Source organism: Eulemur rufifrons, chromosome 18 (genome assembly GCF_041146395.1).
Source record: "Eulemur rufifrons isolate Redbay chromosome 18, OSU_ERuf_1, whole genome shotgun sequence".
Lineage (NCBI taxonomy): Eukaryota > Metazoa > Chordata > Mammalia > Primates > Lemuridae > Eulemur > Eulemur rufifrons.
The window spans coordinates 6,994,821-7,016,074 of NC_091000.1; the positions used below are offsets into that span (position 1 = coordinate 6,994,821).

Below are 21,254 nucleotides of genomic sequence, written 5' to 3' on the forward strand. Positions count from 1 at the left end.
CTTGCTACACACAACTCTCTGTTTCTTGACCTCAAACAGGTATAGGATAGTAGTTATATGAATAAATAATGATGAAAATATGAGTAAAACATGTCAATGTTACGAAATGCGTCCAAATAAGTTACTTTATTTAACAAACATTCATGTACAGTGTCTGGCCCTCAGCTTTGGAGTGTGACTGCCTGCTGCACCTGTAGGATAAGGCCAATGGCAGTGCTGACCTCATAGACGATTTTTGTGAGGGTTAAATGAGACAATGTATGTAAAGGGATGAGAGCACAGTAATAGCTCAATTATTTCTGAGTGTTATTAGCTGGATATTATGGAAGACATAAATCTGCCTGAAACACTCTCACAGTCCAGCTTCACACGCAGCACTCCCAGACCCCGACAAAGCCATGCATGGACGAAGTAAATCCAGTGACTGCTATGGGTATTCAAGAAGCAAAGGTGGCCGTGGTATTTGGACGAGACAAATGCAGGAGAAAGACCTTTCTCTGAACTCTGAGAAATGGATAGGGCTTTGGAAAGGCAGAAAAGAAAGGAAACTTATTTCAAGCCAGGGCAAGAATAGAAACAAGATACAGAGCAGGAAATGAGCCTGGTGTTCAGGGAATGAGACTTTGTGACACACAGACCTGGTGAATAGTGGGAGACAAATGAGAAAGGAAGGCTGATGCCAGAGCAGGGTGGTGAGAAAGCTGCACTGCATTCTTTGGGCAGTTGAAAGTCACTGACTGTGTCTGGTCAGATAAATGAAATGATGCCTTTGAAAGCTTACTTCTGACATTACACAGAAGCGGGGGAAAGATTTGATGCTTTAAAGTCAGTATTAACATAACTGCATTGCATTAGGCATACATGCAGAATGAAGTGGATGAAGATGGCAGGGCAGTGATGGAAATGAAATATAAGTTTAGGACAGATATCTCTCCTTCCCCCAAAATAATCAGTCATGTTTGGATGGGACATAAGAAGAAGTCATTAAGGACAACTGTGTGATTTCAAGGCCTCAAAGTATATTAGAAATCAAGAAAACAGTCAGATATTCAAATGTAATTTTGGAAACCATGAGCCCAGACACAATGACTGAAGCTCTCAGAATGGATGAACTGCCAAGGGAGGCAGGGCTGAGAAAGGTGACCAGGACTCTCAGGAGTGCAGGAATGAAATCGCACGTACGGCATCCTCTTTAGTTAGGTGGCAGTGGTCTCTACTCCTAACAACACGAATTTATTCACAGACGTCTGTAAGATCTTTTCTTTCTCACTTCAAGGGAAACAGATCTCTGTCATTCAAATTAGGCTGTCCTTGAGTTTCCACTCAAGTGTTCCTGGACAGACAAGGCCTCCTACCTGCCACACTAAGTAGAGCAGTACAAAGAGATTCAACGGGGAAGACCACTATTATTTAATAGCATATTACATTTATCGTTGAGTCTCCTAGAATGTGAGGTTTTCGTAACATTTTTGGTAATATGTTTGTCCATCAACTTACTCATACTTTTGTTGCAAACGTTGAAATTATGTAAGTTTTATCCATATGCACTGGATATTCTAAACAATAAAGATTTGCATCCCTATTTTGGGGCAGAAAGTTCCTAAGTCTCAGACGGCAAAGCATATTGATTCATTGTAAACTATTCTCAGGGTCAGGACATGATGCTCTAGATAGGGTCTTCTCTATGATCAAACGAAGTATATGCTGCCATTTGCCAAAGTAAAAAATAGGATGGGAAGGAAACTTGAATAACAACTGATAGTTTGAATATTAATTTGAATAATACTTAGAGAAAGTTCTTTCAAGTAATTAAGCACTATTTCAATATTCAATACTTGCTGAAATAAGACATATGGATATATATCTATATATTTTTTCATCTCTGAGACTGAAAAAAGGCAACAGAATGCTAATAGATACAAAATTAGTTATTTATATTTACTTTTTGTTTTGGACTAAAATCTTATCAAGGCTTAAATGTTTTGAGCTTTAACATCATTTATGAATTAGCACACCTGATTTCATACATGTTAAATCAATTAGGCTACCAGACTGATATTGCATAAACATTAGTGGGATATGTGTTATTCCATAGAAATACTTCTTTTATATTGTGAAATACTTTCCCTATAAAATGGGCTTCCCTGTTACAGTTTAATTTTATTTTTGTGGTACACTATAAAAATTTTTGTTTTTGTTTTGTATTTAATGCAAAGTATATTATAGCAAATTTCATAAAACTTCCTTTAATAACTTTGTGTTTACTTGAAAATAATTTTATATTAGCAGAGGATGCAGAAAAAAATAGATTTAATTCATACTCACTGTGGTAGTGTTGCTGGCAGGGAACGTCTAATAATGGAATGAACTTGTCTGTAAACATCCAGTTTAGACATGCATCGGCAGGAAGTGTGATTGGCAAAACTGATTGTTACTGGTTTGGGGCCTTGAGAGAGAGGCACTGTAATTTCAAACAACTACAAAGAAGGGACAAAAAGAAGAAAAAATTATATAGATGCTGTAAAGCACTTTTATGGTAAATGTTGGAGTCCAAAAAAAGAGTGAGATTAGTTCCTTATGAACAAGCAGTGCTGCATAGCACATGCAGGACACTACTTTTTTTTAATGATTATAAAGTAAAGACTATTTTGTTCCTAATTGGTATGTTTTATCAGAATAATAAGTAGTCCATATGCTTATCTCACGTCACTAGTTAGGCAGCATATTAGAATTATGATAACCAACTAATGATTTCAGAACAGAGATATGACAGACCAATGTGTTCCAGAAAAAGGAATTGTTTCTGAGTCCTAGATTATCTGATATCGAAGTTTAAAATACCCCAGCGATTTAAAAAGTGGCACAGATATAAGCATCTTTGTGATTTAAGAGCAAAGCTATTGGCCACACAACCCAGAAATGCTTGGTTACGTCCTATTTTAGGTAAACTGCATACATAGACAAAAATTACATAGATGTAAAATTAATTTTCATCCAAATTAAATTTTTACCTCAATATAATTTTACATTTCTCAGATCTCTTATGAATGTATTATGTTTAAAAGAAAAATAAACACATTCATTATTTAATAGATAAAACTGTGTTTCTGCTATCTTGACAAAGGCATCATAAAAATAATGAGCTTAAAATAAGGTAGGGCATTTTACATGGTTCTGGATTAAAATAAAAATTTAGTTTAACTAAAGTCTCATTCTGAATGCCTTATCTATGGAGAAATTTACTTGTTCTCTTCATTCTCCAACAAAAAAGTTTTGGTTTGGTTTTTTTTACTAAAACAATTCAGAATGCACAAAAAAGTTTTAAATTAAATGCACAAATAAATTATTAAGTAAAACTAAGCGGATTTAAATTCTTAAGGTTCTTAAACTCTAAATTATTACTAGTAAAAAATGGTAAAAGTGAAATCCTGCCCACTAACTGCTTGACAAGATCAATTTGTAGTAATTTAACTATAGGTGATCCATGTATTATTTGATATCTTTATAGCACTCTTAGCAGTGCTAAAAAAGACGGTGTGCTCCAGAGCCTTGGGACTTGGCTCCTTGCTATAATTTCATGCCATCAGTTGAAGATCACTGCAAGTATTTAGAGGATGGAATTAGTTGCTAATTTTGTCCACACCAACAGGGAAACTTTTTAAATAAATTTTGAACAATGAAATACAGAAACATCTAAATTAGAAAATGTACATTTCCTTCATCCAAAATATATTCATTATATATTCATATAAAAATTCAGCTACATTCTTAGCATAAAGATAATATGTTCTAGGCAAAATGGGCAAAGGGTTATACTCAGACAGGGTACTTTAATTAGCTATCTTACTTACAAGTCATGTGAATTTGGAAAAGTCGTTTAACTTCTTCAAGCTGTATTTTAAAAAATCAGTAAACTGAGGAAATATTTTTTCTCATTATTTCATAGGATTATTATTATTGTTGTTATTTTGAGACAGAGTCTTGTTCTGTCACCCTGGAAAGAGTGCAGTGGCATCATCACAGCTCACTGCAACCTCAAACTCCTGGGCTCAAGCAATCTTCCTGGTTCACCCTCTGGGGTAGCTGGGACTACAGGTGGGCACCACTGTGCCTGGCTAATTTTTTTATTTTAGTAGAGACAGGGTCTCACTCTTGTTCAGGCTGGTCTTGAACTCCTGAGCTCACCAATCCTCCCACCTCAGCCTCCCAAGAATGCTAGGATCATAGGGGTGAGCCTCCGTGCCCAGCCTTCATAGGATTATTATAAAGATTATATAAGCTAATGTACATGTATGTGATATATATATTATTTGCTATACAGATGTGTTTTATGATTTGCATGAATTCTCAAGATTCTAGGTATTTTCCAGAATACCGTCTATTCAACTTAGATGACCTCAATGTATGACCTCAACATAGGCCACTATTAAGATTTTGACCGTTTCTTCTCTAAAAAGACATTTGTTTATCAGTTTGGATGAAATCTTTTGTTAGGTGAAATGTTGCAATGGCAGAAATCTTTTGCACTACATATAACTATTTTAAGAGAAATAATTCTGCAGCGTCTACATAAGCTACATTTTTTCTTTATCTTAGGATATTTATAAACCCTATGTTAAGAACCAGCACTATAGAAAACACATAAAGTGGTTTAAAAATAAGCAATTTTTAACAAATTTATAAATTATTTTTAATTTATTTTATTTTTTTTTAGAGGCAGGGTCTTGCTCTGTCACCCTGGCTGTAGTGCAGTGGCATGATCATAACTCAAAGTAACTTCAAATTCCTGAGGTCAAATGATCCTCCCACCTCAGCCTCGTCAGTAGCTAGGACTACAGGCGTGCGCCAGCATGCCTGGCTAATTTTTAAATTTATTGTAGAGATGAGGTTTCCCTGTATTGCCCAAACTGGTCTTGAACTCCTGGCCTCCAGTAATCCTCCTGCCTCAGCCTCCCAAAGTGCTGAGATTACAGGCATGAGCCACTGAGCCCAGCCATTTTAATTTTTATACTTATATAATATATAACTTGCTTATTTAAAGTCTGCAATGGTATAAATGGAAGGAAGGTTTACAGGTCAGCGAACAAAAGCCCTAGAATTGTGCTCGCTTCGGCAGCACATATACTAAAAACCCAAGAATTTATGTCCAGTAGGCAGTTACATATACGTGTTAGAGCTTAGGAGAGCCATTTAAAAGTCATGAACATTTCAGTTGCAATTTAAGTCTTGGACATTGATGTGATTACTTGGTGAGAGCATTCTGAATGAAAAGATAAAATGTCTTCATTATAGACACGTGGGAACAGGAACATTTAAGGGTTGAGAAGAGGAAAATGAACTAACAAATATGTCTGGGAAGAAGCATAACATGATGCTGGAGGGACCAGGATTGGTGCTGCTATGCCAAGGGATGCCAAAGAAAGGAGGAGAGTTTCTGAAAGGTGCGTGTGGTCCCAAGGGCAGATGTCTCTGGGTAATCAAATATGGTAAGAATTGAGCAGAGACAACTGGTACCAGGAGTGGCTCCAAGGGCTGCGGCAGGGCAAGGGCTGCAGGAGGGGAGCAGCGGTGGGAATGTAGGGACAAGAAGAGGTGCCCCATGGGACTGGAGTTTCCCTCCAGGGCTCAGGTGGCTGGGGCTATTGGGAACATTTTTGCTGACAGAATTCTTGTAATTATTACAGGATTTGGCGTCATCTCAAGTGACACGAGGCAGAGCAGAACCAAATAGTGAAGGTAAGGCACTATTTGAGAAAACTAGCAGCTGTTGTAGGAGAGCTGATGTTTTCCCACCTCTAGCCCTTGGTTCCTGGTCCCACGGGTGGCCGCCATTCCCGATTCCACCCCAGCCCGTTTTCCAAAGGGGAGACGGACCACAGTGAGCAGGGTCAGTGACGATGGACAGGAATCACCCACTCCTGGGTGGGCATTGGCCACAATCAAGAAGTGCTCATAGGTACCAGGTGTGTATCAGGGATGGTGGCTTTGAAGAATGTTCTGGTGAGATGGAGGACAGCTACATGCATGTGAAGAAAACATCCTTCTGGAAAATTAAGCCTGGCTTTGTGCTTTCAAAGGTTGGAAGAGACTTGTGTTAGCTCATATGCCGACTGAAAGGATAAAGAGACACTAAAGCCAAACACTTGTTTACAGAATTGTTTTTCCCGTAAGTTGAAGACTTCTATAAGCATTAAAATGACAGCACAGTTTGGGAGAAAAAGTTACCTGTAATTTAACTAGTTAAATAAAGGAAAATAAAATTTTAATTACTGATGTCTCACTTTTCTTATTGGTGTCTAAGTAGCCATTGGCAGGCTGAATTCAGTTAATTTGATCAAAAGGAATAAATAGGCTGAAAAATTAAAGTAAAAAAGTCTTTTCTTCTTGTGAAATATATCCTCCACCTCCAAATTTAGACCTGAGTTTTAAGGCAGTTTCCTTAATTTTCTACTTGACACTACAGGTATAGAAAAATTTTCAGGGTCCAGAGAAAGATGCCTTTGACCAACATTAAAAGTAGAAAGATTCTTAATAATTCAGTTTTATTTATCTATGAACTGCAGAAAAATTAGGAACATGTGAGAGTGTGCCATATGTATGTGTATCAAGACATAATTGCACCTATGCCAGCTCTTGTCATATACTGCAGGTACTTCTTTAATTTTTCAATTTCTTTCTGCACTAGTCTTATGTGTGTATACTGACTTATTTTTTCTCATTTAAAATGGTTAAATAAAGTATCTATTGCCTTTTAATAAATATAGTAAATTCTATTTTCTTGTTTACAGACCAATTTGTGAATTTTGTACAGGTATATTTAATCCTTATGTTACTAACCATGTCCATAGGCCTTTTTTCCTACCCAGATAGCTTAGAAAATGTGATTAGAAAATGTAAACTTTTTTGAACTGAAAAATATATTAATAATTAGAAGTGCATTATAAACTCACATGTACCCCTCCCAAAATAAATACATATAGTATTTATCAAATAACTGGCAACTTCCCTACTGTATTAGAGATAGAAGAATAACCAAGACCTTAGTCTTAAGACATAGACAGACATTAATTAGAGCCCTGGATCTATAATTTACCACTTCTGTGACTTGGAAAAATTATCTGACTTCCCTAAGCCTCCATTTCATTATCTATAATATAGGAATAATAATGGTGGTGATTTCATGGTAACGTTGCTTCCTCTTCTTCCTCCTCCTCCTCTTCCTTGTCCTTTTTATCATCATCATCATTGGCCAAGACTGAATTGAATCTTATTCCAAAATTTTAAACTTCTGTTTCAAATCTTTCCTTGTTGAGTTTTCGGTAACTACTTTTGAGTACCTGCAAGACGCCAAGCTCCTTGCTCCAATCTCAGGGTCATAGTTACCTATAACGGCTTTTGCTGCTTTGCAACTGACAGTTAACAAAACTCACAATGATAGTGAAGGAGACAAACATTCATATATATTTTTGATATTATGTTACAATTTTTAATATACCAAATAGTTTACCATAAATGCTGTTCGTGAGCAAGAACCTACAGTTTAACTCCCTTGTGAAGTCTGTCTCGCCATTAAATAAAGATCTGAACTGACACGGTAACTATAATTTTCTATCAAAACAGTTAAGATTTATCCAAATGTATCAGTATTTGCAACAATAAGTAGGTTATTTAATATTTTAATAAAATATTAATCATTAAAAGATTGTCAGATTATCCTGTGCCTTAATACATGCATGACAGTATTTTCTATTCTAGATTTAAGTTCATAGAGTATAAAATTTATGTATTTGTTCAACATTAGCTAATAATTCCATGTATACAAATTTATTTAGTAAATACTAATTGGTGATATATTCAATTGATAATATAATCAATTATAATTTGCTATTTTGAAAAATGATAATTTTCCTAAAATAGTTTTATGCAAAAAAGTGAATTGTTCATAAATGATAGATAATATTAATTTGTGTCTAATTTAGATTCAAAGTTGCAATAATAAAATTCATTATAGAGACTGATGTTATATAATTTTACATAAGCATATACTATCAGTTGCTGCTTTTTGAGAAAATCAAAAGGACTTATTAAAAAAAAGGCATTTAAGCAAGGCTGGAAATTGAAAAAAAAATCTACATATTCTGTAAAACTGTAAAAAACAAGAGGAAATGGCAAATATTTCCAACTGAGAGGTCCCAGGTATTGTCTACTGGCATTCTTTAATAAGAATATTTAATAGTCAATTCTCACTAACAAGAATGGACTTCACATAAAACCATATTTTGAAACAATAGGTTGTTTACATCAGCATAGCAACAGTTGTAAAGCAACAATACCTATTTCTACTTATCTTGCAGGCTATTCAAGAAAAAGGTGTAGAACTTCCTTACTGAGAAGTCCTGTGTTACAATTTAGTACTAGATCTAAAGAAATGTTTGTGTGGATACAAATATGACACAAAAAATGCCTTCCTTTAAAACATCTTTATACCTAAAATATAACCTGTTTCTTTTCAGATCATACCAGCTCACTACCATATTTAATTTAAATTTAAATATTCTAAACATGAGTCCATTAATTAAACATGGAAACGATATGCAGCCCTTGGAAAATATGATTAATAATTGTAAGATCATATTGAAAAACTACACATTTAAAGAAATAATACCTAAAAATGGGAAAAGGTGAAACTAGAGACTTCACTGTTAGCATTTGAACTTAGTATTCCAACCACATGGCCACCTATCAAGGGCCTATGGAACTTAAACTGGGTCTAGGAAGGATATGAAATAGCAGATAGCCTAACACATTCACATCTGGTACTGAATTAGTTTTAACATATTGTTATGCATAAAATGTAAACACAGTACTACAAACTAAAATAAAAATCCCAATTCAAGTGTCTTAGAAATACTGAATAAAATCTGTGATATCATCAGTAGCCTGAGTTGGAAAAAAGTGGTATTTTCCACAGATGCATTAATTATGTTCTTAAGGCAAATGTTATTCTTTAAAGAAACTTCTGATAACTCGTATTAGTGTAGAGTTCTTTTTCCACATCAGGATAAAACCTAATTTCCAACCACTGTGCTTGCCAAATATTAATCTGCTAAAGATACAATACAAATCACGTTCCACTTGCTGAATACATATGAATGTAATAAATTAAGCATCTTCCAGACTGCAGCAGCATTCTGTTTAATTAATGGAAGAAATATCTCTGACTGCAGTGCAAAATAATACTTCTAAGTTTCATTATATAGGGGCATATTTTACTTAGGTTTAAATATTTTTTGTTGTAAAATTTTATGAAACATTCAATTTAAATCAAATGTAATCTGGAATGCCTTTGATGATATATATGCTCATGTTATTTCTTTATAAAATAATAAAAGAGAAATAGCTGTTTCTTTTAAAGATGGCAATATAGAATTTTAAATAATGCTGTTTCTGTATATCAGAATTAGCTCACGGAGACCTCCCTCCCACACTGAACTGGCTTCTTTAGTCTAGTACTTATGAAAACAGCAGGGAACCTGTACTTTCTTGAGTTCTAACCCCAGGGTTTGCAAGGAGGCCCCGAGGATTGAGTAGTTTTTCTTTATTCACCCGTATCTTCAGTAAAATATATCAAGTAAATACTAATATTTAAACAACTTTCTCATCCAAATGGGTGCCTCGAAAGCAGAAGATGACTTTGTTCTGCTTCAACTTTCATCACCAAATAAATTACCTTCTACAAAATTCACTTTCTCCTTTTTGGTTATATCTCTTAAATACACAACTTCTCATAAGAAAATATACTTAAAGCATATGTTTATGACAAAGGTCGAAAAGACATTCAATCTACTTAACTTTTCAAAGCCACTTAGATATTAGTTGTAGAGGACTTTGAAGCCATTGTTATTGATTAGTTCACTTTGGAATGCTCCATGTACGTGGTTTTACTTCTCAACTGACGGTTGCCTTCCTCAAATATTCTGATAACCCGCCCTCCACTGAGCCCCATAAAAACCATTTCTATGAAGTATCTATAAAAAACTTGAGTTTACTGTTACTTAAGGTACATTGTCCTTACAATTTATATGAATCCAAGTGATGACTTCACTAAAATCTATCTGGAACTCTTTTAACGAAACAAAAACTCTTTTTTTTTTTTTGCCTTCAGAATGCATGCCAATAAGAAACTTCCTTTTATATTTGAAAGAAATCATTGCACACTCCCATTTATACTATATTGATAATATAATAAATTGAATAAACTCAGGAAAAGGTGTTACTTAAGTACAAGCTTGTACAAATTGCAATATTTGTAAAAATACAGTAAATACAACAGAAAGAACAGTGTCCTGCTGCCTTCAACGGTTTTATGCCTTGCCTTCCCTTGGTTTGCAAACTTCCTTTATATGCATTTCCATAAGGCTCTGTACTTCCTCTTCACACTTAAACTATTTTTAATTACTTGGTTAATGTTGTAAGCTCCATTAGGGTAGGATCTATACATCATTATATACCTACTACAACAAAGCATTGTGTGAAGCAGTACACATTAGGTGCAAAATATGCACTTGGTTAATTGGATTTAAATTTAAATTATTCCTTTTACTATAAACAGAAATGTGAGCGGATTTTCTGGGTAGGAGAAGGGCATGATATTACAAAATCATAGGAAGAAATGGAAGGGACAGTCAGTGAAGCTTTCCTTTGGCATTGGCTTTTGCTCACCTCTTCTGATACATGAATTCTCTAAGTAGTAACAACATACCAGGGCTTCAGACAAGATTTATCAATATGATGCTTCCTTTCAAATCTATATCTAAAGACCAACCACTTCTCTAGAATTCTTTGCCCAGACTTCTTCTGGTATCTCCACCTAAATACCATTCAGACTCCTTACAACATATTCTGAACTCTACCTTTGACCCTAAATTTGTTTCCTGTATTCAAGTATTCATTCTGTTCAGTTCAGTTTCAGTACTTTACCATGTGCCAACTGCTGTGCCCCATGTAATAAGCAAACACAATCTTTGTATCATGGAGTTTAGAGCCTAGGGAATAAAACAATCTGACAGATAAGATAATGATGCTAAAATATGGACAGCAAAGGATGCCATGAGAGCAAACAACAGGAAGTCATGGAAGTGACATTTACGTCTAGGCCTAAGGATGAGGAGAAATGAACTTGATAAATGGAGATCTGGGGATTGTGTGCAAGGAGATGTTTCAAACACAGAGGACAGCACTGTCACACTAAAGGTGACAGACACTGACATAACCTAAGAACTAAGACTTTGGGTATTGGTGGAAAGTAGTTTTTGAGGAGGAGAGCAGTGACAATTGAGGCTGGAGATTTATGTAGCATCCAGACTATGGAGGGCCCAGGAAATCATGTTAGGAGATTTTGTCTCCAAGTAGGGTGCCATTAAAAATATTTAACAACTTAGAGCATTTACACCAATCAATCCAAACAGATGCTGGCCTGAGCAAGCCAATTAGAAAAGACTGGCTGGCTTATCAATATACTAGTTGAATGCTGGCTCAGTCCCAACATTGCAATGCTATTAAAGAGTTTTTACCAGTGTCTTATTTAGCATTTAGAGAAAAAAAAAAAATCACTGCTAAAATGTGGCAAACAGATTGGAAGACAGTAAGAATGGAGGTACGAGACCCATTATTAGGCTGGTCGGGGTGTAATGGTCTAGCGAGGGAAAAATGTGGCCCAGATCAGATTGGGATCAGCAGAATGGAGAAACTCGGTGAGTTCTAGTGCCTTTTGGATAATAGATTTAACAGGAATTATTGGTTAGGCTTTTAGTAAAAGGAAGGACAACTTGGCATGACCAACTTGTTGAATGTCGGTGTCATTTCCTAAGTCAGAGATTGCTGCAAAGACAGCAGGATTCATCTACTTGCCTGTTTATGTGGGCAGGGATGGGGGATAGGTCATAACCCCAGTATGAGACAGACTGACCTCGACCTGTCTGAGGGACAGCCCAGTCACTAGGTTGAGCAGGTAGTATGGAAATCAGGAGATAGAGTTTTAGGAGTCGTCGTCATGAGGAACAGAGAAGCAGATGAGGAAACATAAGGAGGGTGTGTGGAGTCAGAAGAGAGTATCTTGGGACACAATTCTCAGCAGTAAAATACCACACTTTCAATTAACGACAATTTTTGAATTCCCCAAATCTGCAAATCTTTAAAAAATTGAAATGGCAAAGTAAAAACTAATGATATATAAATTTTAAAACCTTACTGCTTTACAGATCAGAATTTATAAGTATTGTGATTACTGCAAGTATCAAGCCTATCAAAAAGGATCAAAACAAAAAGTGAAAATCAACACAAACCAATGACAAAAGACCATACAGACTTTAGAAATGTTATAGGTAAATCCTGATTTTTCATATAAGCAGATGATGGGGATGAAGCTGATGAAACGAATATCAACATCATTAATCTATTATGAAAGTAATCCTAAATTCTGCAAAGCCTGGAGGTGAAAGAGAAGATATACAGTGAGAAATGACTCCATATGATCTAAAATAGACTTAATTTTCTTACTAAAGAAGTGTCATATTTGATGTCTAAGTACTGAGGATAGAAGGCCAAATTATTTCACCTACATGCACCTTAAATTTAGCCCTACATGTTCTTCTTTGCCCTGAAGACTTACAATTTCTAAAGCCTAAAGCCCTCTAAAGCCTCTCTCTTGACAGATGGTTTGTATGCTGCTGTGCATTCAGACCTAGTCTTGAATAAAAACTTTCACTTTGATACCAATTAGGTGACTAGGACACCTATTTAGACCAACGCAGGAAATAAATATGGAGTGGTCACAGAAAAAACACTAATGGTTAACTGAAGACTAAATTTATGTATTTTGCTTCCTAGCAATGTACTGACTTTCTGTTTTCCAAGCTCAGATTTTACCTAAGGTACTCTCATTCTCTATTCAGTCCATTCTTAAAGTACACATTTATTTGGCAAACCAAGTAAGAAGAACAGAATGTTGGCTTTTGCTCATATTAACTAATGAATGGGAGAATAAAGAAAAATTTTCTCCCTTATTTGTAAAAGAAACAGATGCTTTTAAAAGATCGAGCTAAATTTATAGCATAAACTTTTGTTTGGCAAAAGGATCCATTATTTAAAAATTATACAGGTGAATTAATCAGCTGTCTTATTATTATTAATCTTCAAGGCAGTAGCCTTTAAAACCAGGCTCAAGAGATAACGGCTAGGGAGACAGGGAACCAACTTCCTGAACCTGGGGAAAATGCTGTGGATGTGTCTGTATTTTCATTTGTTCTGGTGAGAGGGTCCACAGTTTTTATGTGGCTCTAAAAGGGATTTGTACACTAATTCTGTGATAGGTACTGGGTTAATTAGTGAATGGAACAGACCTGTTTTTGCCTTTATGGAGGAGACAGACATTAATCAAGTAATAATGACTGTATGATTATAAACTTATAAGCTGTAGTAAGTACTATGGGGGGGAAGTATGGGACAGTATAAAGCATTTAAAAGAAATGTTGGATCTAATCTAAGGATGTCAGAAAAATCCCACCTGAGGGCTTCCTTGAGCCACTTGGCACCTGAGTTGAGGTCTGAAGAAATGGCACCTCAGGAAACAGGAATCTAGAAGACCAGGTTAACTTGCATGTGTGCGCAAAGGCCCTGGGGCAGAGAGAATAGAGTGGTTCACAGGAAGTGCAGGAAGTCTAAAACACTGGAAGCACAAGGTCAAGGGATACTCATGTTAGATGATGCTGGGAAGTGGGTACAGGGCAGATATTTGAGGCTGTGATAAAGATTTTGGCCTTACAAATATTCCACGTTCTCACTCATATATGGGAGCTAAAAAGGTAGATCTCATGGGGGTAGACAGAAGAATGATGGTTATCAGAGCCTGGGAAGGGAAGGGGGAGAGGGGAAGAAGAGAATCTGGTTAAGGGGCACAACACCACAGTTAGATAGAAGGAATAACTTCTAGTATTTGATATCGCAGTAGGGAAATTATAGTTCACAACAGTTTATTGTATATTTCAAAATAGCTAGAGGAGAAAAACTGTAATGTTCCCAACACAAAGAAAAAGTAAATGTCGGAGGTTATGGATACCTCAGTTACTCTGATTTGATCATTACAGATCGTATACAGTTACCAAAATATCACGTGTCCCCAAGATATACACAACTATAATATATCAACAAAAAGAATTTTTTAAAAAAGATTTTAGTGTTATTCTAAAAGCAATGGGAAATCATTAAAAGGCCTTTATGCTGAAGACTGACAACATCAGATCTGTGTTTTTTTAAATATCATCCTTGGGGGCAGTTTAGAGAAAAGATTAGGAAGAGGGAAGCTGGAAGTAGGGAGAGCAGAGAGGATGTTATTTCATTAGTTGGGAAAAGCATCAAAGGTACCTCGACTACTTGGTGGTGGATATGGAGATTCAAGATAGTTGGGGAGGAACAAAAAACCAAGCATTGCAAGTTGTCACTTACAAGTAGGAGCTAAGCCTGGGTGTGCATAGTCATATAGAGTGACTTAATGGACACTGGAGACTCAGAAGGGAGAGGGAGGGAGGCAGGTACAGGATGAAAAATTACCTATTAGATAAAATGTACACTACTCAGGTGACAGGTACATTAAAAACCTAGACTTCTCCACCATGCAATTCATCCATGTAACAGAAAAACACTTGTATCCCCCAAATCTATTGTTTTGGGGAGTGAGTTTGGTGTTGTAGAGAAAAAAAGCTTCTTTGAGGGCTATTATACAAAACATTTGGGGATCAGTACCTAAAGGAGATGTATTTTGGAATATTTTACTTTTTAAAAGATCCCAAAAAGAAAACATTTTAAAAATAGACTCATTTAAAAGTATTTTCTCTATATTAACGTGATGAGACATAATAGAATATGCAGAAGAAATTAGCAATGAAAAATAGCTTTAAAATATTATCAATTAGCAACTGATATTCACCAAGGGGAAAAAAAAAGGGAATTTCAAGAAACAAACAAACAAGAAAAGCCCAACACTACAATATTTATTATTCAACTCTACATATTTATAATATGAGCACTTTGAAAATAAAATTTCACCTAACAACTAAATTCAATAAGCCCTTTTTGGAAAGATAATGAACTCTTCCTAGATACATTTTGTCCTATTTAATGAAATAATTCTTCAAAATTATCTTTCAGTCTATTGCATATCATTCCATTTTTAAAAGAAATATAGCCCTTTAGACTTTGAAAAATGCAATTGGTATATCTCGACCTTTTGAAGAGCAACCAAATTGTTATTTGATTTAAATCAAACACCATAATAATGAACAATATAATCTAGAACACATTATATTCCTTAATTGGATTATTTTAAAATATACACTGTTAAAGATTCCAAAAACAGTACATTTTAATTTCTAAATCACCCACCTTTATTTTCTCTAACTTAAAAAAAAAAAAAAGATATTTTTTCAAGGGACTTATCAGGCCAAAATTCCTTTTGAGGGGTTTGGCTTGAATATAAAAGCAACATTTTTTAATATTAGTATCTTTTTTAAATAAATGTTACCTTTTGGAAAATATCTGACTGACATAATTATTTCTATTTGTTTTTAAAAAGTGTTCAGTTCTAACACTCATGAGAGGCTTTTAAAGAATCCTGTTTTACTTCAGGGTTATAATAAGATAAATACATAATGCCCAGTAAAATCTGCTAAATTAGTATTATTTTATTCAGAACACTATACTACATAAAATTATAACTTCTTAGCTGTTCAATACAGATTCACGGGGTAAAAATGAACTAGGGTAAGTTTTGGCATGCCCTAACACTGTAATTACATGTTAGTCCATTAAAATACTAGAATTTTGTCATGCACTGAAATGTTATCACATTCCCACAACCAGACATGGTACTCATAACGTTTCCAAATGCCTGAATATATTTAGAGTCATACTGCTTCCCTTGCTAACATGTTTAAAATGAACCCTTCATTATTTTGCTGTACTTTTAGGAAATAATCAGAAGATAAACTACTTATGGCTGGGCTTAACCAAATATGATACTAACAGGAATAACATAAGGCCCCAAAGCATCACGTTTTAATTTTTTTTTTTTTTACTCTTTAGAGTTGAGGCAGAAGCAAGCTGAACAGAAAATCCAGCTTTATAATTTATTTTCTTTCCTCTTGCAAATCTCAGTATCTGAAATGGCTTGTTCCTTCATCGAGTGTGTAAACAAGATAAAGAAATACAAGTTTTGAAAAAAGGCAATTAGTTTGGATTGAATAATAGGACCATGTCTCCAAATTCAGAGGCCAAATGATCATTACAGTACAAATTTTAGAAGTTTTCAACTAGATGGGAAAATGTAGTTCAGGAAATTGAGGCAGTAACCTTTCATTTCCATTTATATTACATTAAAATAAGAATACATTTTATTAGTGGGAGCCATGTAGATCAGCTAAAGTTTACATAAAATTAAACTGTTAATTTGCTGTCATATCACACTGAACAAGTCAACTCTAACATCACATTTTTCAAATGATTTCATTTTTCATTCTCAAAGTCAAAGGACAGTTCTGAATGTAGCCAGATTACCTATGCTAGTCCAACTCTCAAAATTGCTTGGAAAAATCTTTAGGGCAACCACAGTATTTTTCTTTCAGGGTGAAGTTTGCATCAGCCCAGCCCACAACACTAGACTTCTCTAAACATTTCTGAGCAGAGGTCAGGAGCACATACAATTTCAAACAACACTCCCATGGTTATCAACAGCACATAATCAAGTGCTAAGCTGGCTGCTTCTTCCATGTCAGACCCGCAAAGCAGGTCTGCTCTGAAAATGTCTGATCCAAGCCAAACTTGAAGTTGTCTGGTTATTTATTAGAGGCTTAAGATCTAATGTGATGAACCTTACAGGTTATTAAAAATTTAGTGTTTGAATTGTTGCCTTTGTTTTCTAAAGGGACACTAACTTTGTTCAAAGTGATGGTTTATTTCAATACTACACAGCTGTTTCACAGAATGCATACATGTAATTATATAATATATTTTGAATATGTAACTTGTGAAATATCTCTATCATTGGAAAACTTAACCATTTACAATTATTTTATTGCTAAATGAAAATGCAGATTCCTGAAGATTAAAACACACACATGTATGCATGTATACATATGTATGTATATTTATTATTTTCTTCACTAGGCTTTGATTTTCCACTGTATGAACAGAGTTCACAAAGCTTCAGTTATTTTCTTTGTGATACTGTATCACCAAAGAAACAAAATATTGAAACCCTTCATTCCCCCAAGAAAATATAAAGAAACTCTGACTTGAGCTAAGTTACTTTGACACACCCAGAATTTTAAACACATCATTCCCGGTTAAAGGTTCTGATGGAGAGGGCCCTCGGGTGGAGCTGAAGTCTGAAATACCTACCGTCTTGCTGAGGTAACTTGTGCTGGTGTTCATGCACTGTAGCCCCTCACTGTTGCAGCAGCCCCCACATCTGTAGACGGACACACATGGAGGTTTAAAGAAGGTGTTTGTTGCTGCTCCAAACTCCTTCCCCACATCTATACACACCTCCCGTGGCATGCATTGAGTCTTTCTCCACTCATAATCAATACCTGTCGAGTCATAGGGAAGTCCATAAGTTATACAGAAACCACCAAGGGGAAAAGAAGCCCACAGCAGCTGCAAGTCACTCCCATTGGATTTCAAATTTTAAGGTTTAAGCATAATACGTAACTAAGGAAACAGTGGACAGAATCCTAAATTGCCCTGTGAATGGGAATATGATATAATATTTAACAGAGCAGCTAAGGATGTTTTCTAAACAACTTCATTTCAACAGCCATGTAACAAGTGAAATTAGGATCATGCTTTCTTAAAATCATACCAATATCCCACAGCACTTATGTTTGGTTTTCCTTACTCAAGAAAATGGGAATTTGATATATGGATATTTACAAGATGTGCAGAGATAGAGTCATCCTTATTAGCTATGTATGTACCTTTTTGTATTCTCAAAGCAAATGTAAACATGATTTTATTTTTCTTTTTAAATTGAGACATAGATGAGAAGATGGCTATGCTTTTAGACACAAGTCAAAAATCATTTTTAGGCAGGCTATTTGGAACTTTGGGTAATGTCATGGCAGTAGTTATGTGAAATGCAAGGTTGTTTTCTGCCTGCTGGGACTTATATCCTGAACCAACTTTCTTCAGGAAAGTCAAATTTTCCTATCCCTTGCAGCTCTCTCTTGGAATTCTGTTTCCAATGAGTTAGTGGCTTATCTATAACAGTGTTGACTCTTTAAATACTGCATTACAAATGATGTACTTCCTAAGTGTTCTAGTTTATTTCTCCCATATTTCCCCTAAATTAAAATTTTTGGAGAAGAAAGATATAAACTATTGGTTATTCAACCATTAAGACATTTTTTGTTTGTTTTTGTTCTCAAAATACTTTGCAATATCAAACCTTTATAGCTACCAACTGAATGGATTTACTTCTTAAAATTATCTCATCATTTTATACTATGACATTTTATACAACATCATAATTTTTTGTGAAGCTTTACATGAGATATCAGCTTTACAAAAGTCCAGCTCTGAGCCAGTTATTTATGAAGCTGCAAGGCAACAAATGGTATCTGAAAAGGTGGTTTGGGTACATCGAGAGAAATGAAGCATTACTAACTCCAAATCAGAAAGAAAATTTATGTATAGTTATTTTGTAAGATACAGAATATTTAAATGATTAAACTGATACAGTGTGTAAAATATATACACGTGTTCTTAAAATTTTACAATGGGATATCAGTTCCATTAAAAGAAATGTATGTTGATATGCAGGGACTTATCTTTGTATTTCCAGAAATCAACTTAACAAAGTGAAATCATAAAATGTATTTTGAAATAATTTTTTATTTTCTATTTTTTTTTTTTTTTACTTTTGGCCCTAAAAGTATGTTCAGTGGTACAAATGCTGAAATTGAATAAACAGGCTGGTGACTTTCACTGACTTGATATAGGAGGCTTATTATAAATTTTCTTTCCCATACTTACTTTTCAAGATCTCTGCATTATAATGTGCCGCAGCAAATTTTATCGTCTCTTCTGTCCTTGAGTTGGGGTTGGGTTGTTCCTTATTATGTTGCCAGCCTCCTTTCCTTAACTGACACTTGTACATTTTCCAATATTCTGGGTAGAGGACAGTCATGAGTTCATCTACACTGGACACGGACCGCAATTGTTCCTCCAGATCTTTGCTTGCATAAGCCTGTCAAAGAAAAATGTAAGATCAATTACTCACCAGTTAAAGGATTTAGAAACAAATACACTACAAAAGCTTTAAGTTTAATGTTACATATGCTATATTCCCTAGTAAAATAACTTTTCTTGATAAAATTATATTCATATTTTAATTTGTATGAATCAGAACAAATATATATATTTTTATTTTTAAGACAAAAATGTGATATAATTTAAAAAAATAATGTTAAAGTAGCTTATTTGTTTTATCTGTAGTTCTTTTACATAACTGGTGAATTTGTAAGTTTGCCAATTGACTCAAGTTTGTAGTACCCTCCTAAATAAAAAAAATTACATTGAAATCCACTCGAAATGCTTTGTTTCATTTTTAGTTATCAGCAGCAATAAAATATAATTAAGTAGGATGCCTGAAATTAGGAATCTTACTTTCATGGAAGCTATTTTAAAATAAATAATCACATGAAGAATGGGATTCAACAATAGCGTCACCATAATGTTTATATTTTGGCAGAATCTCCTGATGTTTCAAAAAATTTGATCATCAAGATTTATGCTGCTTTCATAGCAATGAAATAGTTCAGAGAGCACTAAATCTGCGTATCAATGGTTACCTGTATATATAAATTGTACTCAGTTAAGTAGAACATTCCAAATTATATACAAGTAGTTACCATATCTAAGAAAAAATATGTTTTTTTCTAAATTGTACTTTTTTTTTGAAGTCCATTATTTATTCAGTCAACAGGTATGTATTAAGCATTCAGCCACAGGCAGGGCACCACAGAAGTTGCAAAGACCCATACAATGTCGTCTCTCCCAAATTGCTTACAACCAGGGAAAGAGAACAGTGAACCACGGTCCCTTCCACCAACTATCTTAAGTTAATCGCCATGTAATATATAAATTTGACACATTTAATAATTTTATGAGTTGAAAATCATGGGAAAATGCCTACACTTGAATTATGGAAAATTTCCTTTCTCCTTTTAAAAGCATTTCCTCTTTCATATAATAATAATCAGAGTTTAGTAATGGGCAAGAGTCCATCAAAGAAAAGTTTGATCACACTACAGTTTGAGTATCCCGTATCCCAAATGCTTAGACTTTGGATTTTTCTGGATTTTAGAATATTTGTATTATACCAGTTGAACATCCCTGATCTGAAAATACAAAATACAAAATGCTCCAATAAGCATTTCCTTTAAGTGTTATGTTAGTGCTCATAAAGTTTCATATTTTGGAGTATTTTGGGTTTTTGGATTAGGGATACTCAATCTGGGTATTATATTTTCATGAAGTAGCCAAAAAAGGTCATAAACTAATTTGGATACTAGTCCAATATATCTGTATTTGGGGAAGAGGGAAGAAAAGTAATATAATGTTCAAACTGAAAAATAAGAAATGTTTATATTTTTCTTAAACCATTTATACACTATGTTTAAAAGTCTGTCTCAAGTAATATTTTATATTTGAAAAACACGTACGTTGTCATGGACAATTTTATAAGATTAAACATAGGTAGAATTACTTTGTCAAGTTATCAGTTTAACAATACAAGAAATTCAGTAAAAGTTTCGAAAGGAAATATTTTTCATATTATTCATCACATACATCATCTCTTTGCCCTAAGAAACCAAATTTTCAATAGGCATCAGTCTATCATAAGGTATTTGCCACAGTCAATAACTCTACACTACCACTAGGGTTTTGTTCTTTCTCTTTTCTTTCTCCTTCCTGCCTTTCCTTCCTTCCTTCTTTCCTTCCCTTTCTTTCACAGGGTCAAATCCAATTACTAGAATACATGGTTGCTGAAGTCATTCTTCTAAAATAGCAAAGAAATCTGAATATTCATTCCTTCCTACTTAACAATGGCAGTTATATAACAATGGCAGTTGTATAACAGAATCTGTAGGTTCTTCCATCTCCTCAGCTATATATGCTGGGCAAATTTGTTAATTTTA

The 21,254-nt window shown here is 34.5% G+C and overlaps 1 protein-coding gene across 1 annotated transcript in view; it reads right to left on the minus strand.

Moving 5' to 3' along the window:
* VEGFC (vascular endothelial growth factor C) overlaps positions 1–21,254 on the minus strand; it is a 98,784-nt gene that overhangs the window by 20,188 nt on the left and 57,342 nt on the right. Inside the window, exons 2-4 of the mRNA XM_069493341.1 lie at positions 19,087–19,300; positions 17,452–17,642; positions 2,326–2,477 (exon numbers count right to left, since the gene is read on the minus strand). Of these exons, the coding sequence (XP_069349442.1) occupies positions 2,326–2,477; positions 17,452–17,642; positions 19,087–19,300 (557 nt within the window). The remainder of the gene's footprint in view (positions 1–2,325; positions 2,478–17,451; positions 17,643–19,086; positions 19,301–21,254) is intronic.